Source organism: Plectropomus leopardus, chromosome 19 (assembly GCF_008729295.1).
Source record: "Plectropomus leopardus isolate mb chromosome 19, YSFRI_Pleo_2.0, whole genome shotgun sequence".
NCBI classification, from domain to species: Eukaryota; Metazoa; Chordata; class Actinopteri; order Perciformes; family Serranidae; genus Plectropomus; species Plectropomus leopardus.
In genome coordinates this window covers 26,432,245-26,456,986 of record NC_056481.1, presented here as the reverse complement: position 1 = coordinate 26,456,986, position 24,742 = coordinate 26,432,245, and the positions used below count along the sequence as shown (strand labels likewise).

The 24,742-nt window shown below is 39.6% G+C and overlaps 1 protein-coding gene across 2 annotated transcripts in view; it reads left to right on the top strand.

Annotated features, from left to right (window-relative positions):
- Positions 1-17,943, top strand: part of llgl2 (LLGL scribble cell polarity complex component 2) — a 60,580-nt gene extending 42,637 nt beyond the window's left edge. The window contains exons 12-27 of one of the 2 annotated variants that reach the window (XM_042508331.1): positions 892-959; positions 1,040-1,193; positions 3,268-3,372; positions 4,226-4,321; positions 5,402-5,598; positions 6,706-6,853; positions 8,756-8,903; positions 9,780-9,896; positions 9,985-10,151; positions 10,356-10,620; positions 11,644-11,788; positions 11,882-11,910; positions 12,120-12,167; positions 12,525-12,567; positions 13,637-13,698; positions 15,601-17,943. In XM_042508331.1, coding sequence (XP_042364265.1) covers positions 892-959; positions 1,040-1,193; positions 3,268-3,372; positions 4,226-4,321; positions 5,402-5,598; positions 6,706-6,853; positions 8,756-8,903; positions 9,780-9,896; positions 9,985-10,151; positions 10,356-10,620; positions 11,644-11,788; positions 11,882-11,910; positions 12,120-12,167; positions 12,525-12,567; positions 13,637-13,676 — 1,770 coding nt within the window. In that variant the 3' untranslated portion in view covers positions 13,677-13,698; positions 15,601-17,943. The remainder of the gene's footprint in view (positions 1-891; positions 960-1,039; positions 1,194-3,267; positions 3,373-4,225; positions 4,322-5,401; positions 5,599-6,705; positions 6,854-8,755; positions 8,904-9,779; positions 9,897-9,984; positions 10,152-10,355; positions 10,621-11,643; positions 11,789-11,881; positions 11,911-12,119; positions 12,168-12,524; positions 12,568-13,636; positions 13,699-15,600) is intronic. The other variant, XM_042508332.1, reaches the window with a different exon arrangement.
- Positions 17,944-24,742: the final 6,799 nt, after the last annotated feature.

Below are 24,742 nucleotides of genomic sequence, written 5' to 3'. Positions count from 1 at the left end.
ATCATGATGCTGATGATGATGATCATGCTGCTGCAGCTGATGATCATCATCATAATGTTGCTGCTGGTGATAATCAGCATCAATATCATAATCATCATGATCACTGGCATCATCATGATCAGCATTCTATTCAGAGTCTTCAGGATTATGATGCAGATCATGATAATAATGCCTATCATGATGATGAAGCTGCAGATGCTGATCGTAATGCTGCTGCTGCTGCTGTTGTTGATGATCAGCATCACTATCAGTATCAATATGATGATCATCATGATCATTCTCATCATCATGATCAGCAGAATCATCATCAGCAGAATCAGCAGCTTTAGCATGATCATCATCAGCATTATCATCATGAGCTAAAGAGGGTGGCACTGCATTCAAACCCAAGCACAGGCTTAAACTTTGACACTAATTTCAGTTCTTTTTTGTTTTAAACTTTGACACTAATGTCAGTACTTTTTTGTTTTAAACTTTGACACTAATTTCAGTACTTTTTTGTTTTAAACTTTGACACTAAGTTTAGTACTTTTTTGTTTTAAACTTTGGCACTAAGTTTAGTCCTTTTTGACGAGAATCATGGGTACCATGTACCATAGGTGTAAATATAAAGACATTTTTCAACTAGGTGTAAAGCTATAATAACCTTAACCAGTATGTTTGAACAGTCGAGCCCAAAACAGTATAATGGTATCTCTGGTGAGAGAGCTCTGTCTGTAGGATTTACCCAGATGCAATACCTGTATGTGACTCTCCTCAGACCCTAAACTTGCTCATTATATATGGTATGCTGTGTTCTGAAAATGGACACATTTGTTGACTTCTGGTTGAACAAAGGCATTATGTAGGTATGACTATCATTAAACTTTCATTTCCCCTCTCTCCGTGCAGCAATGGCCAATAACAGGAGGCCAGAGTATGGCCCCAGACCCTCCACAGAGAGACCTGCTGCTCACAGGGTCAGTTCAAAACTCATAACAAATATCTACTGAAAATTCCTTTGACACATTAACAGTGTTATGTTTATTTGTGTGTGTAGGCACGAGGATGGGACCGTGCGTTTCTGGGATGCATCAGGAGTCTGTCTGTATCCCATGTATAAGTTAAGCACAGCTGGAGTGTTCCACACAGACGCCGACCCCAACGATAACATGAACCAAGGCACGGAAGGAGAGTGGCCGCCATTCAGAAAGGTGTGTGTCTCTTATACAACAGTTGGAAAAAAGTGGCTCTTTAAGTGGATCAACATTGAAAAGGTATTGATAACACTACCTTTTATGACCACACAAAGACCACATTAAACTCAAGTAGGGACTGTTCGGGGCATTTTATGCACTTTTTGTTCTTCATGCTTTGATAGTTTTGGCTGTGTTCATGCATACGGCATCAATTTTGTAAATATTGTGTATTTTTGTTTAATCTTGGAATTTCCAGCTTAGCTACTACATTAAGTCTAAATTACACAGTGGAAACAAAACTGTTACATTCATACTGTTAAGGGCAAAATATACACCATTTAAACCCATTCAGACTGACATGTTTGATCCCACAGCAATCAAAGCATAAAAACATGCATTATATTATTTCTGGGTGTCATTCTGGGCTTTTGCCTTGAAAGTTGTCATTTTTATCATTTTGAATGTCATGACATCATTTTCGACAAGTTACACTGTCACAATCAATGTTGCTGCTAATCACTGACATATCCCAGACTGTGATCATAAAAACAGTACTTTGCATGTAGTATATTGAAAATAATTCCCTTTTTTTGTTTTTTCCATCTAAAAACATAGTGGCACCGTGACAAAAGCTTGGCATTTAAAGTGTTTTCTGACAATTAATGAATATTTGATATTTATGATTACGAATAATGTTGGTTAAAAAAATCAATTAAAGTAGAAAAGCATATTAATGTATAATATTTTTAATAGCCTGATTGTGAAAAGCAAGTATGAGTGTGAGTATTTGACACTGCCAAAAAAAATAGTATTGTCTAAAAATCAATGTTGCTGCTAATCATTGACATATGCTGGGCTGCGATAATCCTAAAAATCTACTTAGCATGTAGTATATTGACATTTTCTTTTTTTTTTTACATCTAAAAACATAGTAGCAGCATGACACAAACCTGACATTTATATGTTTTAAATTCTGAAAATTAATGAATATTCTATATTAATGATTAGGCCTGATGTTGGTTAAAAAAACAAACTAGAAATTATTATTAATATGTATACTTATTAGTCAAGTCAAGTCAGTTTTATTTATATAGCCCATTATCACAAAACATGGTTTGCCTCAGAGGGCTTTACAGTGTACGACATCCCTCTGCCCTTAGACCCTCACATCACCCAAGGAAAAACTCCCCAAAAAGAACCCCTGTAACGGGGAAAAAAAAGAGGAAGAAACCTCAGGAAGAGCGGTAGAGGATAGTGAGGGATCCCTCTTCCAGGACGGACAGACGAGCAATAGATGTCGTAAATAGCAAATGAAATACAATCATGGCAAAAAAGGAAAGAGAAAGAGAGAGGGGGAGAGAGGGGGAGAGGGGCACAGCAATAATAGAAACAGATGCATGTCATATTACAATAATGGTAGGTGTGAAATTAGTAATTGCTCTCTATGATGATGTTGATAGAGATGATAACAGTCTCATGCATATGTGAAAGGGAGTTGTCCAAAGGCAAGATCACAGCATCGGCGCAACCAGGACCAGACCACGATCAGGGCGAGCGGGGGGCACAGAATCAGTACAGCCACAGCACGAGCACAACCAAAGGCAGGGTCGCAGCATCAGCACAGCTATCACCACGGTCAGGCACAGTCAAGGTTACGGCCAGGATCCAGGAAAACTAGGAAACAAGGGAGCAGGAACGCTCCCGAGAGGCAGCAGGATTAGCGTAGTGCAGTTCAACAGACCCAGGCTCTGTAATCCCGAGCCCCAGGTAGTGAGAGTACCACATGGCTATCACAGAGCTAAGCTAAGCTTGCACATGGAAATGCAGTTAACAGACATGCATGATTTCTGATGGCGGCATTGAGAGAAGGAAAGGAGCTCAGCGCATCAGGGGAAGTCCCCCGGCAGGTTAAACCTATGTCAGCCTAACTATGGCGCGTTTTGTGCACAGAATGATATGACTGTGTGTACTATTAAAGCAGGCCTTAAGGGTTAAGCTTTTAGAGCCTGATTCATAAAAGTCAAGATATCTCTGCTTATGCTGCTTTGACTTTGAACTATTATTACGTTGACTTTGTTCTGTTGTTCAGGTGGGCTGTTTTGACCCCTACAGCGATGACCCGAGGCTCGGCATTCAGAAGATCCACCTTTGTAAATACAGTGGTTATCTGACTGTAGCTGGCACAGCTGGACAGGTGAGACCACTACTGAACATTAACTGTGCATCAACATTAAAACATAGGTAACATGCTTACATTTTCTTACATTTTCAAATGCAAGGGGAAAAAAAAGAAAAAATATAGGAAAAACTATATTATTTTTTTCATAGTTATATATTTGAAATTAGGTTACAGAATTTTCCCCTGGTCATTTTCTTGTTGTTGTTGTTTTTTTTTTTTTTTTACTTTCTTTTAAAATGTATGTATTCATTTATTTTACTTATTTTCTAAATCGTATTTTTTCAAGCACTTTTTCCAGATCATCTATTTGTTGTTGTTGTTGTTGTTAATGTTAATTTTTACTATTTTTCTGGTAATTTTACTTACTTTTCTTTACTTTTACTTTTCCTAATTTCTTGTCAAGTTTTTGGTCATTACTTCTTCCTTTACTCATAACCTTCCTCCCATGTTTTCAAAATAAATCAAGCCAATTTGCTCAGGCTTCAAAAGGTTTACCCAAAAACTGCTGCAACTACTTATGAGACATAAGTGAGCATGGGAATGACCATCTTAAGTGCCTTCTCCACTGGATAAAACTCTTTTGTTTTTCATTTTTGCTAAATTTTTTTGATTTGAATTTTCTTGCACATTTAAGAAAAAAATAATTTCTTGTTAATTTTTTTGGGTTATTTCTTTTGACGTTGCTCTTTGCCTTCTTTACGTGTTTATGAAAGAAATTAATTCAATTTATTCGGGTTTCAAAGGGTTAACTGACTTGGGGTTATACTGTGACAATAAAGTGTTGCGATAATTTTTTAAGCAGTTTTCAAAGATGCTATGTTCTGCTTATTTTCTTGTACTCAGCTGTGTTTTATGTCTGTCTCTGCAGATCCTGGTGCTGGAGCTGAACGATGAGGCAGCAGAGCAGACGGTGGAGGCTAAAGTTGTGGATTTGCTGCAGGGCCAAGAGGGCTTCCGCTGGAAGGTAATAAACTGGTTATTACAAAAACTAATACACTGCTCATGACCGAACTGTTTCGGTGCTTTACCCATTGCTCCCTGAGAGCTGTAAGATATATCGGTGCAAGTTACAGTTGTTTACTTTACTGTTACAGCCCTTGTATCATCTAATTAAGTGGAAAGAGTCTGTCTTTCTGTTTATTTTTTGAACAAGTGCTCATCAGATTGACCTCACACTTGCATTGTGTATTGCTGCAGGGCCAAAGAAATGCAAAGTTGTACGAGCTCTTGAGAGCTACGGGACATTTTTCTGAGTTGTGTGTTCTGTACACACTGTGCAGTGTATTTAGAGGGGACCTGTTAACTGTTACACTGCTAAACAGCATGATCGGGACAGCATAGATCTGGCCATCAGGAATGTGTGCTTGGGAACCAATTTTGGAATATGACAGGGGGCAGGGGCCAGTTGCAGCAACCCCATACATGTCTCTAGGTTTTTAGGAAATTTGTAGGATTTTAGGAAATTTCTAGATTTTAGGACGTTTCTAGGATTTTGGGATGTTTCTACAACTTTGAGGACAGTTTCTTTGATTTAAGGACGTTTGTACAATTTCAGTACATTTTGGGGATTTTTTTTTTTGAGGATTTGTGGACATTTATGGGATTTTAGGATCTTTCTAGGATTTTAGGAAATTTCTCAGATTTTAGGACATTTCCAAAATCTTTCTAGAATTTTAGGAAAATTCTCAGATTTAAGAGTGTTTCTAAGATTTTAGCACCCATCTAAGCTTTAAAAATGTTTCTGGGATTTCATGACAATTCTTGGATTTTAGGACATTAGGGTCTTAGCTAGGACCTCTGTCTGGAGGTGTGGTGGTCCTCCACTCGCACTTTTTTTATCAGCTCTATTTTGGTGCTGTTTTATGCACTCTGTGACCTTATGTATAATAAAAGAACAATAACAATTCCCTGTGTGAATATCTGTATTTTATTAACAATTAGAAAAAAAACAGTTGACCCCTTCCAAACAGGCAGGTTTTAAACTGGTTTGAACTATGCCAGCACCACAGCGTTAAAGTTTATTGTTGGTGCTGTTGTTTCTCAGGGCCACACTCAGCTGGACGTGCGAGAGGAGCCGGTGCTGTTTCCTCCAGGCTTCCAGCCCTTTGCTCTGGTGCAGTGTCAGCCTCCTGCCGTGGTCACCGCCCTCACCCTACACTCAGAGTGGAAGCTGGTGGCTTTCGGCACCAGCCACGGCTTTGGCCTGTATGATTACCAGCAGAAGAACAACGTCCTTGTCAAGTAAGAAATTTAAACTGTAAATTTGCAAAGAAAGTTTACACCCTCAAGGACATTCTCTGCTTCATACTTTAGCAGTTGCATAACTGCATCCTTGTACCGCCACAAGTTTTCTTTGGTGGTTTGTGGATTCACTATTTTGGCCACAAGCCTTCTCCTCAACTCTGAGACCCTTAAAGCTGCTCCATGATACAGTCCCCTTGAGACTAAACATAGGAACTCATATTTTTCACATGCAAAGTGACCTGAGAGATTGCACTATGTCAAAATATAGCACTATAGAGGTGAGACAGACAGGTCAGCAAAAGAATTTTTCATCCCTCACACTCAAAATAAATGAAATAAAAAGAAGAAAGTTTCAAAAAAAGAACAGGGAAATGACCTGGAAAAATACAAAAAAAAAAAAATCTTATGATTTTTTAAACATAATTTTATATATGTCATTATGATCATTATAGATATAGTTTTTCCCTGACTTCTCTTTTTTTACGTAGACATTTTTCTTAGCTATAGTAAAATCATTGTATAAATCTACTAGCTTCTTACAATATGTAGAACATTTCTTACCAAGCTCCTTGGATTTCTGGAGTTTCTAGGATTTTAAGTAATTTCTAGGATATCAGGACATTTTTAGGATTTTAGGACTTTTCTTTTTTTGGATGTTTCTAGGATTTAAAAATAGTGAAAAGTTCAATAAAAATACTTAAATAAAAAAATAATTAATTAATTAAAAAAAGAACATTTTTAATTACAGTTACCTGGGGGAAAGTGCTGATAATGTTGTAACATAATTTTAATTTGTAATTATGATTCAATCAACTCATGATTATGTAGCAGGATCAAGGACAAATATAATTTCCTTTTTTTAAACTTTGTTTAAAAAAATGACTAATAAATCTACCTTCTACCTTTTATAAATATAGTTTTTCCCTAGCTTTTTTCTTTTCAGTTCAAAGGTAAAATACTCGTGAAAGGCGTCTGAAAGCAGCACAAGAAAAGTGATACATGTTCTCTAAAAGAAAAAAAAAAATATTATGTTATTGTCTGTAGTAATTATTTTGTACAAAAACAGTGCATTTATGTGTTAACTCACTATTTGTCCAACTGCAGATGCACCCTAAACCCCAGTGACCAGCTGGCCATGGAGGGCCCTCTGTCCAGGGTGAAGAGCATCAAGAAATCCCTCCGACAGTCCTTCAGGAGAATCAGACGCAGCCGAGTCTCGCTAAGGAAACATCATGTCACCAACGCCGCCAAGGTAAGCTGAGACATTATGCAGGCGACACAAAGTGCATCAACTAACTCTGTGAAACCTAGATATACATCACTTTTCTTGTGCCGCGTTCACCTTTCAGTATCTGTTTAACCCTTTGAAACCCAAGTCGATTTGATTTCTTTGGAAAAAAATGACCAACTTGGTAAGAAATGTTAGAACGATATCCAAAAACTAGGGAAAATGTGATTTGTATTTAAAATAATAATTTTTTCCTTCAAACTTTGCTTTCGTCAAAGAATCCTCCATTTGCAGCAATTACAGCATTGCAGACCTTTGGCATTCTAGCTGTTAAATTTGTTGAGGTAATCTGGAGAAATTTCACCCCACGCTTCTAGAAGCCCCTCCCACAAGTTGGATTGGCTGGATGGGCACTTCTTGCGTACCGTACGGTCAAGCTGCTCCCACAACAGCGACTGCGCTGGCCACTCCTTTACAGATAGAATACCAGCTGCCTGCTTCTTCTCTAAATAGTTCTTGCACAATTTGGAGGTGTGCTTTGGGTCATTGTCCTGTTGTAGGATGAAATTGGCTCCAATCAAGCACTGTCCACAGGGTATGGCATGGCGTTGCAAAATGGAGTGATAGCCTTCCTTATTCAAAATCCCTTTTACCCTGAACAAATCTCCCACCTTTCCAGCACCAAAGTAACCCCAGACCATCACGTTACCCCCACCATGCTTGACAGATGGCGTCAGGCACTCTTCCAGCATCTTTTCAGTTGTTCTGCATCTCACAAATGTTCTACTGTGTGATCCAAACACCTCAAACTTCGATGCGTCCGTCCATAACACTTTTTTCCAATCTTCCTCTGTCCAATGTCTGTGTTCTTTTCCCCTATTAATCTTTTTCTTTTATTGGCCAGTCTCAGATATGGCTTTTTCTTTGCCACTCTGCCCTGAAGGCCAGCATCCCAGAGACGCCTCTTCACTGTAGACATGTTGACACTGGCGTTTTGCGGGTACTATTTAATGAAGCTGCCAGTTGAGGACCTGTGAGGCGTCTATTTCTCAAACTAGAGACTCTATTGTACTTATCTTCTTGCTCAGTTGTGCAGCGGGGCCTCCCACTTCTCTTTCTACTCTGGTTAGAGCCTGTTTGTGCTGTTCTCTGAAGGGAGTAGTACACACCGTTGTAGGAAATATCCAGTTTCTTGGCAATTTCTTGCATGCAATAGCCTTCATTTCTAAGAACAAGAATAGACTGTCGAGTTTCACATGAAAGTTCTCTTTTTCTGGCCATTTTGAGAGTTTAATCGACCCCACAAATGTGATGCTCCAGATACTCAACCTGCTCAAAGGAAGGTCAGTTTTATAGCTTCTCTAACCAGCTAAACTGTTTTCAGCTAACATGATTGCACAAGGGTTTTCTAATCATCCATTAGCCTTCTGACGCAATGAGCAAACACATTGTACCATTAGAACACTGGAGTGATAGTTGCTGGGAATGGGCCTCTATATACCTATGTAGATATTGCACCAAAAACCAGACATTTGCAGCTAGAATAGTCATTTACCACATTAGCAATGTATAGAGTGTATTTCTGATTAGTTTAAAGTTATCTTCATTGAAAAAAACAGTGCTTTTCTTTCAAAAATAAGGAAATTTCTAAGTGACCCCAAACTTTTGAACGGAAGTGTATATATGTGTGTGTGTGTGTGTGTGTAAAACAATTTAGTAAAGCAATTTTGTAATTTGCTGCTAATTTTTGGGCCATGTTTTGGCAAGGTGGTCATTGCTTTCTTTTCTATGTTTTTGAAAGAAATCAAATTTGCTGAGGTTCAAAAGGGTCAATATCAATGCTACTAGGGATACTCCTCACCTCTCTGTCACCTCCTAAAATCTTTATTTCTTTCAAACATTCATTTCTGTTTTCTGTGGGAGTAGCTCCAGGAGGCGAACGCTCGCCTGGAGGCTGAACTGGCTGAGATGGAGCTTGCTCCCGTCCAAAGGAAGATCGAGGCTCGCTCCTCAGACGACTCGTTCACCGGCCTCGTGCGGACGATCTACTTTGCCGACACCTTCCTCTCAGACAGTGAGTTACATCATTGAACACTGAATGTTACTTCATATGTTTACATTTACTGAACTCTAAGTGTTTCTCTTAGGTTGACTGGTTTTTGGGTAGCGAGAGAGCCACTCATCTTACCGCACTCAAAAGATTCTTTAACCGTTTAAAACCTGAAGCGACAACACTGTTCTCGTGCTACATACTGATGCCTTTCACAAGTATTTAAACCTCAGAAGCTGGAGCAAATTGGTGCAAGACAAGCAATGGCCAGCAAATGGCAAGATATCGGTAAATTTAGAAAATTATTTAGTACAAAGATTGGGAAAAATTTTCAGAGCGTTGTTTCTAATTATCATAATTCTATATTTAAAATTATTTTACAGATAAATAGTACCGTAATAATACAGATTTACAGATCATTTAAATTTTTAAGTAGGTTTTTTTCAGGTCACTACCTGATTTTATGTTGTTGTTATTGCAGTTTTTTTACTTTCTGTTTGTTGTAATTTTCTGGCACTTTTAACTAATTTCTTGGTCATTTTTTCTCAAGTTGCTCTTTGCCTTTTTCCCATGGTTTTGAAAGAAATCAGGCCTATTTGGCCAGGTTTCAAAGATTTAAATATTTATCCGTCACACCGAGCCTGTTTGTAACTGGAAGCAAATATGTTGTCTTCACTGCACCTGTCTCTCCTCAGGTCTGATTTGTGCATGTGTGTGTGAAGCTGCGATTCACTGCACCAGAATGATTATAGAGACATTGGAATTGAAATTTGGTGTTATTTTTTAGCTTAAAAATTTTTTTATTTGCCATTTTTGCATATAAATATGATGAATTATAATACAGGGGAAACACTGTTATTGTACCTCTGTTTTTTGACATCTCTCCTCATTTTCTTTCAGGTTCACATAACACCCCCTCCCTATGGGCAGGGACCAATGGCGGCTGTGTGTTTGCGTACATGCTCCGCCTCCCTCCCGTCGAGCACAGAGCAGATGAACCAGTCACCGCACAGCAGGGTGAGACACACAGTTTCTGACATTTGGGCTGGACTACTGTCTCATCTATGTCCTCTTCTTACGTCTTTCTCCTCTTCCTTTACTCCAGCTAAGGAGATCCAGCTGATGCATCGGGCTCCTGTTGTCGGCATCGTGGTGCTGGACGGTCACGGGGCCCCTCTCCCGGAGCCTCTCGAGGTGGCCCACGACCTGGCTCGCTCACCTGACATGCACGGCTCACACCACCTGCTGGTTATATCTGAGGAGCAGTTTAAGGTCAGGATCACACACACGCGCACACATAACTAGAACCATTTTTTGAGAGCAATGAATGCCTTAAATTTATATATTATTTTAGACTTCAGAGATTCTGATTATTAAAAATGAAGATGTCAATACACGTGATTTGTTTTGGAATAAAATATCTTTACGCTGAGCTGTCCGACGGTTGTTGAGCTGAGCCTGTTTCTGTGCGTCCAGGTTTTCACGCTGCCAAAGGTGAGCGCCAAGATGAAGCTGAAGCTGACGGCCATGGATGGCTCCAGAGTCCGGAGGGTGGGTGTGGCCTGGTTCGGCAGCAGTCGGTCGGAGGACTACGGCGAGAGCGGCCTGGTGGTCCTGACCAATCAGGGCGACGTCCATGTGGTGTCTCTGCCCACAGTCAAGATGCAGGTTCAGTACCCCTGCATACGCCGAGAGGACGTCAGCGGCATCGCTTCCTGTGTCTTCACCAAGCATGGCCAGGGTAAAGACGTGCACACAGACACCTGTTTATTCTTTTATATCTGTGAGGACCCTCAGGGATAAAAATGCATTCTTTGGCCCTCAGCCTTTTCCATCTATTTCAAGCCTTTACTTAGCGACACATGACACAGTCTCGATACTGCTGCTGTGCGTTCTGCCAGGGGCCAGTTGCAGTAACTCCGAACATGTTTCTAGTACTTTTCTTGGATTTTAAGAGGTTTAATAGTATTTTGGGACATATCTAGGATTTTTTTTCACAATTCTAGGATTTTAGGTCATTTTTTAGGATATAAAGACATTTCTGGTATTTTAGGATGTTTCTAGAATTTAAGGACATTTCTTGGATTTTAGAATGTTTTTAGGATTTAAGGACAGTTCTAAGATTGCAGGAGGTTGTCAGACATTTCTAGGATTTTAGGACATTTCTAGGAGTTTTGCACGATTCTAGGATATTAGGCCATTTCTAGAACTTTGGGTCATTTCAACGATTTTAGCATGTTTCAGGGATTTTAGGACATTTTGGGGGTTTTAGGACCTTTCTAAGATTTTAGGAAATTTCCAGGATTTTAGGACGTTTTTAGGATGTCAGGACATTTCTCCAATTTTCGGACATAAGGGGCTTAGCTAAGACTGCTGGGGGGAGTGTGGGGGATCCTCCACTGGCACTTTTTTTGATCAGCAAGCTCTATTTTTATGCTGTTTTATGTAATCTGGCACCTTATGTATACTAAAAGTACAAAAACAATTCCCGGCTGTAAGTTGAATATCATAATATACCATAATTTGTTCTTCGAAAACAATAACAATAAGAGGTTATTCTTCCAAAAATGAAAGTTTGTTGTTCTGATTTTACCTTCAGGTCCACATAAAACAGCGATTTAAGTCATGGACCATCTGTCCTACTGTACACGTCCACTTTCTGTTGCTGTGTCTTTAGGGTTAAAATGGCTCTTCATTAGCATCTGTGTTTTCTTAACAAATCGTTGTGTTTTGAAACCCTTTCCTTGCTGTTGACCTCCTTCAGGCTTCTACCTGATCTCTCCATCTGAGTTTGAACGCTTCTCTCTGTCCACCCGCCACCTGGTGGAGCCTCGCTGTCTGGTGGAGGTTCCTCTTCATTCCCCCACCCACCACAGGCCGCAGACTGATGGAGCTTCATCTGCTTACAGGTACACACAGTCCACTCTGTGTTTCCATGTTTCACTGTGGAGACACACTATTTATTTCAGTTTCATGAGTTTTTGTCGTCTTTGTCCCTCTAGAAACACCAGACAGGACAGTGAGGATGCAGGTAAGCTTGTCTGTCAGAGACCTCTAAATGCTAAAAGCCCAGCATCATACATAAACATGCATGTGTCATTGGCTGAGGGAACGCTACATTTCCAAATGTAGCGTTGTGTGTGATGCTGTTAAACCCTGTGCTTGTGCTGTCTGTTTTTACACACTCGTTTGTGGCTGACTGTACTGACGTGTCCTCTGCCTGCTGCCTGTGTGTTCCAGAAAGCGCAGCTAGACGTGTTATGGAGCATGCTTTGCTGAATGACGAGAGTGAGTACTCGAGGAACAGAGACGGAGAACTCTGTAGTAGAAATGTAATCCAGGAAGTCCCTCTGTAACCGTATTTGACCCTTTAAAGTCAGCTGTAATAGTACCGTGTGCTGCCTGCTAACTGGTATGTCAGCTTGCTAGTCCCATTGTCCTCAGGCACACCTTCATCAGCAGGTTGGAAACCTGAAGCATCACAGTGTTTACCCAACATCACCCCAACGCATGAGTCGTATAACGTCCCTTTGATGCCAGCAAGCCGTGTCCTGATGTGACTCAGCTGCTGCTCCATGACGCATAGTCATGACGCATAGTTAATGTTGTGTTGGTTAGTTACAGCCATGTTTTATTGTCTTGCAGAAGTTCTTCAAGAGATCCAGAAGTCACTAGAAGCAGACCAGACGTAAGTATCAGCCATTGCTAATTAAGTCAGTTAAAAAAACAAATGTTACCACTGGATTTTAACTCTTTTGGGCCGCTTTAATGTTACGTACACTGATAAGACTCTGCGCATAAAATGCACTTTTCAAAATCAAGCTTTAAAAAAACTTCATACATTAACATTATTTTTTACTTTGATTGAGTTTATTTTTTAACCAACATCAGTCCTAATCATAAATATCAAATATTCATTTATTTTCGGAATTTTAACCATTTAAATGCCAGTTTTCTGTCATGATGCCACTATGTTATTAGATGAAAAAAAAGAATTATTTTCAATATGCTACATGCTGATTTATTTATTCATTTTGATGATGAAAGCCTGGGATATGTCAATGATTACCAGCAATATTGATTATGACAGTGCACCTAGTGGAAACAGCATGTTTTTCTCCATATGTCAAATATGGTTAAAAATGATGTCATCAGGTGGGAAATAGTAAAACTGACAAATTCCAAGCCAAAACCCAAGAATGACACCCAGAAATAATACAATGCATGTTTTTATGCTTTGATGGCTGTGGGATCAAAAATGTCATTTTGAATGGGTTTCAGTGGAGCATTTTTTGCTCTTAACAGTCTGAATGAAACAATTTAGTTTCCACAGTGTATTTTAGACTTATTTTAGGAGCTGAGCTGGAAATTCACAGATGAAACAAAAATACAGTTTTGCCAAAATGTATACTATATGCATGAATGCAGCCAAAATGATCAAAAATGAATAATGGAAAGTGCGTAAAATGTGTCTAATAGTCCCAGAGGGTTCAATTTTTGAAAAAAAATTAAATTTAGAAATTTAGGCTTTTTTTTATTAAGTTATTACCAATGTACTAATAAATCCTTTTAGAAGTACAACTTTTCTTGTATTATGTCACTTTTAGAAAATATGAAAAATGTAATTTCCCATATGACATGCATGCAGCGTAATGTCTCGGCATGACGTTTTGGTGATACTGTAATCTGAGGGTAAAGTTACCGCCTTGCAACTGGTACCAGTCATGCTAATGGAAGCTGTTGTGTGTTTGCCGCAGGTCATTCGTGGAGAATAATGTGAAGAGTGCTGTAGCTTGAGAGACATCTCTGGACAGTTGAGGTAAGACTACGGTAGTGGCAGAGTTTTACCTTTGGCACTAAAAACTGACACGCCATTGACTGTTTTTTATCAACCTTTTAGCAGCGTTTCTATCAAAGGCTTTTGAACCAAACGAACACTTTCTAACACGTATGTACTTAGAGTCTAGATCTGTGCAGCATTTCCACTGCAGAAGGTACTCTTACACATGAGTGGAGTTGTTGTCACTCACTGCTCTGTCCAGCAGCTCGTGCTGTATTTCCTTGTTCACCAGTGATACAGAGTGTCCGCACCCTATTTGTTATTCACAGAACAGGGCTGCACGGCAGTATTTTCAGAACAAAAAAGAGCAGGCTGCAGTGAGTCTCTCTTTGTGGGATATTTAAAAATAGCGCATTTGTGCAGTGACTCATTTTCAGGCAAGAGCAGGGGTTTAGTGCTCCCTGAGCACTCCAGAGCATCGCTCCAAGTGTTTTTCTCTCCAAGTGCGGAGTAGAATATATGCAGTTTACATAATCTAGTTGAAACTCATATACATTTTTAAATGCTTGAAGATCCACTTAATTCCAGAAGTGTATGTCATTCAAGAGAGACAATAAAAACAGATGGAAGGGTCAAAGTTGTATTGAAATTTAAGGTGTGCTGATGGATTCACAACTCATGCATTGAGTAAACATCCTTTCATTTTACAGTTTACTAATTTCTAAAAAACTTTTCGAGGTATGAACAGTGGTTAAAGCGGCCACAGAGTGTTGATTCTTTGCTGACCAGTCAATGGACTGCAGTGTTTCTAGCTCCACCTTTTAGTACCAGATCAGTGTGCCAGGCAGTGTTAATTTTGGCAGCGATTTTAGATTTAGTCTTAGTCTAGAGACAAAAATGCTTATTAGTTTTTCTCACGTTTTAGTCATTTTTATCCTTCATAGTTTTTGTCTAGTTTTAGTCGATGAAAACTCGAAACACTTCAGCTGAAGAAAAATCATGACATTTTCGTCAAGATGTTTTTTTAGGGCTAATACAGATCCCAGAGATTAGAATGAAGGTATATAAAATTCATTTAAAGAACTTTTTTGGGGAAAAAAGGTCTTAAAAATTTAATTTGCAATGCTCAAAATATCTCTATTTAGAATCTCAAACACCACAAGTAACTCATTTGAGACAACTGGGGTTTGTACCCAGGTTCACTGTGAACTCTGACTTATTGATCTCGCTGTGAAGAAGCAGAAAAATAACAATTTCAGCTTGAATTCTCGCTGAATCTGCGACACATTATACTGGAGGTTGAAACTCGGCTCCTCTCACAGTGTTTCAGTCTAAACTCTAGGCTGTAAATGAAAACTGCGCTGACTTCACGCTGTTTCCATCCTGCACAATTCCTGTCACAGATCAGAGGCTCCGACCTGCCTGTCAAACAGCATCAAACTATAACCCTGCTCTGGACAGGCTGTATCTGAGTGCAGTCCTACAGGAAACAGATGTGAAGGACAGACAGGTGCCGAAGGCTGCTCGCTCCGCTAACAAACCGCCACCACTAACACGCTCTTCTGATCCATCGACATTTCCGCCATGCACAGTCTGACACATGCTGCTTATTTCAACCACAGCCACAACGCACACCAACAGGAGACGCCGGTCTGTGTTCCGCAGACTCGTGAAACATCCTGTTGCCAAACTGTTTGCTGGAGTTGACAGCCAGTCAGCGCCCCTGTCTCATACTGCTGCTCAGATGGCGTTAGAAAATAATTCTCCTCTCCTGTCATCTCATTTTGAATGGCTGTTGACATTTTCATCTCATCGCATCTTGTCAACGAAAATGAAATATAAATTCCGTCACGTTTTTCTATTTGTAGCTTGACCATAGTCTTATTTAAAAAAAACCACAAAAAAAAACCACACCAATTGTTTTTCATTGTGTCTCCGCAGAGTGAACTGACACGTTGATGTGTATGAAGCGTACTGCAGTCCTGTAGCAGCACTCGCCTCCTGCTCGGCTGACACAACCACTACTGACCCCCGACCCCTCGCGTGACTGACCTCCCCGCTCTCAGCTCACAACGACCCCTCGTGCAGAGACACCAAGCGGCTTCTCGGCTGTCGTGCTTTCTGAGCGCCGCGAGGCTGTTTGAAGGCTCCCTCACGGTGCAGACGGAGGCTGAAGGAAGAGACACCACCTGTGCCTAAAGACCACACGCTGTACACACACGATCGCAGCACGGTCACAAACCATTTAACCCAAAGCTGCATGAAGCACATTCCTCACGTGACCAACGCCATGATTCATCACATCCAGATCAACGCCAGCATCACACCAGCATCTCACATCTGCCATATACGCCACTCGTGGAAGCTGTTCGACTTAAAAAGTAGCCGTACCCACTTAACTCTGAGAGCCTTTATCACCGCCACCAGCCTTCTCATGTGGACTCTGCCAGCGGAAACTGCTCGTCCAATCACCACGCTCTCTGCTGTGCAGTCTCACTGGCCTTCCTCTCCCCACATGGACACACAGCTGCGAGGAACGCTGGGGACGGTTCGAATAATGTTGACGAAAATATTTTGTACCTTAAATTTCATCTGATTTGTGCCTGACTTTTTATTTAAGTTAAAGAATTTTCAGATTTATACTATGGAAGCCCATTTCTGCCAGAAACCCCTTCCCCCAGATAATTTACAAACGAAATAATTGACTTGCGGTAAATCAAAATTATGTCATAAATTATTATTATAACGTGTCGATTTTGTTGAAACGGTAAGATAGTAAGTCATAAAGCTGCTCTTTCAACTATTTAGTCTTAATCTTAATTTTGAGGTAGCATCATTATTTTTACTTTAGAGCCATAATTTAAGTCATAATTTTGGTTTAGAATCTCATACTTTTTACGTCTTGCAATTTGGACTCAACTGTTTTACAAACATTATTATTTTTAAATATTTCTATGTGGTAAATTTCATGCTTACTACTTGACTATATTTGACTCACTGTTGTAATTTTGACTCGCAAGTCATTATTTTTACCTGGTATGCTGTAATTTTGACTTGAATTTTTTTTTATTTAACCCATTTTTGAGACTTGTAATTTTGATGTTAAAAAAAGGTTCAGTTAAGGGGAAATAAAATAAAATTAAATAGTTTTGTTTTTTTATAACAAAAACATACATAGTAAGTCCTTGTAAGACAAAATGGTACAATTTCATAGTCTTGCCTTGGTAAATCAAAGCTTTTTTATGCCAGTTAAAACAAAGCTAGATTATGAAATTATAGCATCTTTTTTGGTCAACACTTGGCCAGATTTAGTCACAAAAAAAACCCCAGAAAATTCTTTACTTTGCTTTTTCAAGAAAATCCATGTTTATATAATAACACTGTGTGAACCGTCCTCGCGTACACTGATCCACACAAACAACTGAAAAAAATGCCTAAAACAAACAAGAAAAGCCCACCCGCAACAAAAGTTTCACGTTTCATGCAAGAACCATTTCTGTGTAAATGGCCCCTTAGACTTACTATGAATGTTTTTTTTAAAAAATATATATTTTTGGCTTTTAGTTTTTCGTTAGTTTTATTTTTTATTTTCCCTTCTTTTATTTTGGTTAAATGAGCTTCCATACAATTCAGATGAACTATCAAGGAAGATGTTTTAAGTGGTTCCCAAGAAGAGAAAAAAAAATCCAAAAGTTGTCTTATGTAATGTGAACCACGTTGATGTTAACTTGTTCTTGTTTTTTTTATTTCTCAGACTTCGTTTATTAAATTAGTCATAGAATTACAAACAGTTATGTACCCCTGTATACTGCTAACAAAGCCCTCTCCCTTCCCGTCCACTCTAGACTTCATATACCGGCCATAGGTACTTCTCCACTGCTGTGGAGCTCACAGTGCTGTACTTTTTTTGGGGGAAACGGCTTTCTATAGGGTTTGGTTTTTAATTATTTTTATGTAAACCATTTTTTTATGCCAGCAATGAATAATGTAATTTAGGAATGTAATTGTAAGCTATTGTAGTGAAATGTTTTTAATATATACAGTATGTATGTGAGTCAGTCTGTACCTGTGGGCCTGTTCTACACCTGTAACTGGGGTTGGCTGCTATTTAGATCGCACAAGGAAATATTTTGGTACTGTGTCTCAGAATGCTGGGTATTTAGCATCAGCCTAGAATATATTTTTGTAGTGAACTGATTAAGAACCCTAATTTGTTTTTGTTTTTATTTGTAACTTCACACTACAGATTTCTTGTGGATAATTATTACACGTTTTTCCCAAGAATGAATTTGTCGGATGTCTTTATTTCAATGGTTTTTCACATCACAGCAAAAAGACAGTACACAGTACAGATCAAAAAATGAAATTATCTGTGATTAATAATTAGGTCGAATAAATTAAGGCAGTAACTCTGATTAACTTCAAAGAATTTGTTTTTGTCAATTATTATAAAACGAGTAGTCGGTACAAGGTTTTGGTCTGTATATGAATAACACACCTGGTGCCGGCCATTTATTTTTTCCCTTGATTTGCGTGGTGGATGTGTGCACTGGGGGGAAAAGGCGTCTTCGTGGGTGTGTTTATCTTGAACATGTTTTAGGATGGAGGTCCATTTTGCCACTCCCTCCGGCCCAGTGGTTGATGCGGCTGCAGTCCGGTAGATGTGAGTTTTGATGCACAGCATCGGCTTCAGTATCTTTTCACAGTCCTTCATCCTGCTTATTTTCTCCAGTTTTTTAGACATTCCTTCAAATCAGAAAAAAATACATTTATTTTCAGGGGTAAAAAGCCCAAATGAAAGATAAATTGAATAATAATTTGTAGTTTGGGTGACCCCATAAGAGTTGATGAAATTCAGAACACATGACACAGTTTACTCTCTGTTAATCTGAAGGAACCATCCCTGTCATTTTTAAAATAACAATTACTTGATGAAGTTTGGGGTATAATTGTTGCCAAGGTTCAAGGAAAACAGTTGGTAAAAAAAGTCTTATTTCTTTTTTAAAAAGTGTTACAAAGAGCTGTCTCCCACAGCTGTCTGATGCTTTGCTGTCACTTCCATTCACACCAAGAGATTTTGAGACTTGTTCTTGAAGTTTTTACACATTCATTAAAGGTACCTGTAAGGGAACCCCAACTCTATTTCAGCATTTAAAAAAACAACTGCCTTTTCCCTTGGAAAGATGGTTTCACTTGTTCAGGCTTAATATTGCTTTAATGATAGCACTGGAGTTTACAGCTTTTCTTAATTCTTTGAAAACTGGAATGACATCGCCTTCCCTGTGCTGCTTTCAGATGCCTTTTACATGTTTTTTAACCTTGGTACCCTGAGAGAACTGGTTTAATTTCTTTCAAAAGCATTGGGAAAAGAAATAAGTGCAGTTTGATGTGTTTCACGGAGACCCGGCTGAACAACAGCGCGCCTGACTCATGTGTGGACCTACCTGGCTTCTCTGCAGTGCAAGCTGACAGGGACGCAAAGGCAAGTGTTCGCATGTAGTCGGCACTATTGTTTACATCCAACCAAGGGTGAGTGACGCAGTTGTGTGTGATGTTATCTACAAGACCGTCGCTAGGCCGCAGACCCAGCAGCCTACGGTGTTTATTGCAATCACAGGGGATTTTAATCATGTCACTCTCACCTCCCATCTGACTGGTTTTGTGCAATATGTGGACTGTCCCACATGTGAGAATAAGACACTGGATCTGTTCTATGCAAATGTCAAGGAGGCTTACAGTGCTGTACCTCTACCACCACTTGGCAGATCAGATCAAGTTTTTTTTACAGCCCACATGCAAACCTTGTGCCTGCCTGCCTGAAGCTGCCTGTTACCACCCGTACCTTGAAATGGTCACCGGAGGCCAGTGAGTCTCTGAGGGACTGTTTTGGATGCACAGAGCGGGATGTGCTGTGGGAGTTGCAGGGAAGCAGTATGAACATGGACACTGATGGGAGGGTGGACACTATGTCTGTCCACATTAACTTCTGCAGGGACACTGTGATTCCTGTAGAGACCGTGCGCTGCTTTCCTAATAATAAACCGTGGATCACAAGTGACATCAAGGGGCTCCTGAATGAGAAGAAGAAATGGACACAAGGAGAAGCTCAGATGTGTTCAACACGAGCTGAGGAGGAGACTGAAGCAGGCAAAGGTGGATTATAAAGACGAAGTGCATAGAAAGCTGCAACATAACAACATCAAAGAGGTGTGGAAGGGGATGAGGAACATCACAGGCTGTAGAAAGAACTGCCAGGCTGTGGAGAGGGATGCTGACAAAGCCAGTGACTTTAGCCAGTTTTACACCAGGTCTGACAGAGTGGCCGGGGTCTGCCCTGCCTCGTCCGGGTTCGGCTGCTGCATCTTCTCCATTGTCTCCTTTATGCAGCTACACTTCCGCTGCTGCTGCAGCCACACTTTTTAAAGAAACTGCAAGTCATAATGGGTAATAACAACCACCCTCTCCACAACATCCTGGACACAGGAGTAGGCACAGTGAGCAGCTCACCTCACTGCGCTGCAGGATGGAGAGGCTGATAAGGTCCTTTGTCCCCACAGCCATTAGGCTTTTTAACACCTCTTAACCCCCCCACCCCCATCAGGACTGGGTCGAGTGCAATAATTGTGCTGCTTTTTATGATGTATGAATGCTGCTCTTAACTTGTTCTTGGGTTTTTTTTTATAATCTCTGATTTTATTTATTTATTAACTGTTATATGTTTTTTGAGCTGCTGGATACATGATTTTCCTTGCGGGGATCAATAAAGTATCTTCTGTCTCCTTTCTATCTTTCTATCTATCTAAATGAGGGACTTGAAATAAAGTGAAACAAAAATACAATAAAATACACTGTGGAAATGAATGTACCACAAATTAACTAAACATTATCGAACATTAATGTACATTTGAATATTATAGCCTAACCTCAGCACTTTATTTATTAAATAAACAAATAAAAACAATAATACATGAGGCCTTTAGAATTTTTTACATGGAACTGTACACCTTCACGTTGTCTTGCCAAAATAAAGATATTCTTTCATTTTTGGTAGGGTTGGACCTCCCAGCTTTGAATATAGAACACCATGAGATGCTGGATGCTGCAATCACGGCAGAAGAAATAAAGGAAGCTATTTGAATGTTGTGATCTGGGAAATCACCCAGACCCGACAGGTTGACGGCAGAATTTTATAAGTGCTTTACAGATGAGCTCGCTCTGCTTTTGTTACAAACATATAATGAAGCTTTTGAAAGAGGAGTGTCACCCCCACTTTGTCTCAGGCTCTAATATCTCTAGTCTTAAATATGGGAAAAGAGCCCACTGATTGTAAAAACTATTGCCCAATTTTTAAAATATCAATAGACACTAAAATACTTTCCAAAATCCTTGCAAATCGTCTCAGTACACTAATACATACAGATCAGGTTGGGTTTATATGTAATAGATTTGCCTAACATTCGTCATCTGATTAATATTATGTGGGTTTTTAGGAACAATAATACACCTACTGCAGCCATCTCACTCGATGCTGAAAAAGCATTCGACTGTGTAGAGTGGCAATACCTTTTTAAAGTGCTGGAGATTTATGGTTTTGGGCAGACATTTCTAAAGTGGGTGAAACTGTTATATAATGAACCTTAAGCAGCTGTACAGACTAATGGTATAATTTATTCATATTTCAAGCTAGGTCGTGGAACACAACAAGGTTCACCTCTCTCCCCATTACTGTTTTGTCTATCATTGGAACCTTTAGCTGCGGCAATTTGTAAAGACCCTAATATCCCCAGAGTCCCTATTGCAGGGACCACATATAAACTTATGCTATATGCTGATGATATTTTAATATTCATTACGGACCCCGGCAAATCTGTTCCCGCATTGCTTAAAATTGTAAAATCTTTCTCTAGTTTTTCAGGCTATAGAGTGAATTGCACGAAATCTGAGACTCTTCCTCTGATGACGTATTGCCCAAAAACATTATTTCTAGCCGGATCATTCCAGCGGCCCCCTAACGGAATAAAATATCTTGGAATATTATTCCCTAGGCAATTAGACAAAATAGTGCAATGTAATTTTGACCGCTCTGAGGAAAAAAATAGCACAGATTTGGAAAGGTGGTCTTCACTTTATCTCTCATTATGGGGGAAAGTCAATATTATAAAAATGAACTGTTCTGCCAGAGTCAGTTATCTACTTCAGTCTCTCCCACTGAATATCCCTATAAAATACGTCAAACAATTTGATGCACTTTGTAACAAGTTTTTTTGGAATGGTAAAATGCCAAGAATACATCTGGGTAAATTGCAGAAGCCTGTAGTGAAAGGTGGCCTAGGACTCCCGAATCTAAGAGCGCCACCTTGGTACGCAATAGAGTGGTCAATGTGTATTTCCTTACCTCCACTGCTATTCATATCGGCCAGAATGCCTCCAAATGCTCGATCCCATCTGTTATCTCTCATTTACAGGCACTATGGAAAAAAAGTGTCTTGTATATTTAAAATCAACCCCTTTTTAAGTTTATCCTCTGGTCTGTGGGACAACCCAAAACTCCTATTGGAAAATCATCACCTATATGGACGGAATGGATGATTAAGGGGGTAAATACTCTGGGTGATCTGTATAAAGATGGTGTCCTCAAATCATTTGACAATCTGCTTGAACAATTCAAGTTAGCCAACAATCTATTTTGGAGATATCTTCAGCTGAGACACCTCCTTGTCACTACTTTTGGCTCTATACACACACCACCCCAAGACATGGACTGTCATGATCTGCTGTCTGTTAAGTATTTTATTTTCTCCCTCATGTTTCATGTCTTGTCTTCCTGTTTTATTTTGGGGTCACTCACCTCTGTATCTGTTCCAGGTTCCTGTCTGCCCTGCCCCCTCCTCGTCGGTGTGCACCTGATCCCTGATTGTGTCTCCCGCACCTGTTCCTAATCATGCCCCATTAGTCCTGCATATATTCCCCCTTTGTGTCTTGTCTTGTTGCCAGTTCATCGATTCTCCTTGCCCACGCTCCAGCTCTTGTTCACAGCCTCGTCATAGCTTTCTTGTGTTTAAATCTCGTTTGTCATCGACCTTGTTTTTTGCCTCTCGTTTTGGATACCTCTGCCTGGAGTAAACCTTGTTTCGCTACCTTTACCTGGTCTGAGTGTGCCACAGTTCATGACATGGACCTCATTAAAGAGATTTTGCGGGTTGCAGGGATTGGACATGGGACCTCCCATTACTACTCTATGTTTATGAGCAATTCTGGTTATCCGTCCAACACAGCTCTGAAAACCTTATGGAAGAGGGATCTGAACATAACATTTGAAGAAAATGATTGGGATACAATTGACAACAAGTCTCCAGGGATATAAAAATAAGATTGATTCAATTCAAAATCTAACAAACTAACCTAACTAACTGGGGAAGGCTAACAGCTCATTTAGTTTGCAGTGAAGAAAAAAGATAGCAAGATGTTAAAAAAAGGAGGCTGCACACCCTTAAACAGCGTAAACCCACAGTGACAGTAACACTTTTAAACTGTCACATCAGTGCATCATGGCTATATTTGCGACTTTACATTTACTTTGCGTTCTTGATGCACTAAACATATCACATTTGGTGCGAACACAGCATTATCCTGCTCTTTTCCACTGAGGCCTCGCAGTGAGGTTCTGGTTCAGGCCAGACCTTTCTGTGTGGAGTACACTTTTACCTTTATGTGGGATTTCTCCAGGTGCTCTGCTTCTCCCACAATCTAAGAATGTTAATTGGCAAAAAAATAAATGAATAAATTATCAAAATGTTTTAAAGTCTGGTAGGACATTTTTATTTATCACTGCACAGACAAGGTTGCTCTCCCATATTTTCCCAGATATGCTGAGCAAAATTGTGTTTTCCTGTTCTTTCATATAATAATAAGTTTTATGGTACACAAACAACTTGACAGTCTTTTAGTATCATCAGTTTATTGATTTATTTTTATCATGTTTTCCCAGTTCAGGGCTGAGTGCAGTGTTGCGTAAAATACAAAAAGTGCAGTTTACACACATAGTGCAACAAGTTGGTGTTTACAAAGTTTCAGTATTATATATCTTTGAAATTTGGCATTGCTTATTGTTCATTTACAGCTTGTCTGATGTCTCAGGTTTTTAATCTCATAACCTTCGCATATTTTGTTGAAAAAAAGTTTGTGTGTGTACTCCCTCCAGAATGTATTCAATGTATACCGAGCTGACTATGGTCCTTTACAGCTTTACAGCTCAGATGAATAGAACAGTAAGTATTCATATATATATATATATATACAGTACCAGTCAAAAGTTTGGACACACCTTCTCATCCAGTGGTTTTACTTTATTTTTATCATTTTCTACATTGTAAATTAATACTGAAGACATCAAAACTATGAAAAAACACATATGGGATTATGTAGTGAACAAAAAAATGTCAAACAAACCAGAATATGTTTTATATTTTAGATTCTTCAAAGTAGCCACGTTTTGCTCTTATGAGAGCTTTGCACACTTCTGGCATTGTCTCGATCAGACTCATGAGGTAGTCACCTGGAATGGTTTTCAGTTGACAGGTGTCCCTTCTTAAGAGCTAATTTGTGGAATTCCTTGCCTTCTTAATGTGTTTGAGACCATCAGTTGTATTGTGCAGAGGTACAGTTGGCACACAGTTCTATACAGCGAATAGTCCTATCTGACTACTGTTCTAATCTATATTGTGGCAAGAACCACTCAGCTAAGTAAAGAGAAACGACAGTCCATTAGTATTTTAAGACATGGAGGTTAGTCAATCCGGAAAATTTCAAGAACTTTGAATGTATCCTCAAGTGCAGTCGTGAAAACCCCCAACAAACCATGATGAAACTGGCTCTCATGAGGACCGCCCCAGGAAAGGAAGACCAAGAGTTACCTGTGCTGCAGAGGATAATAGAGTTGATAGTTGATGATAGAGTTACAAGCCTCAGAAACCGCAAATTATAAGCACCTCAGATTAGAGCCCACATCAATGCATCACAGAGTTCAAGTAACAGACACATCTCAGCATCAACTGTTAAGAGGAGACTGCGTGAATCTGGCCTT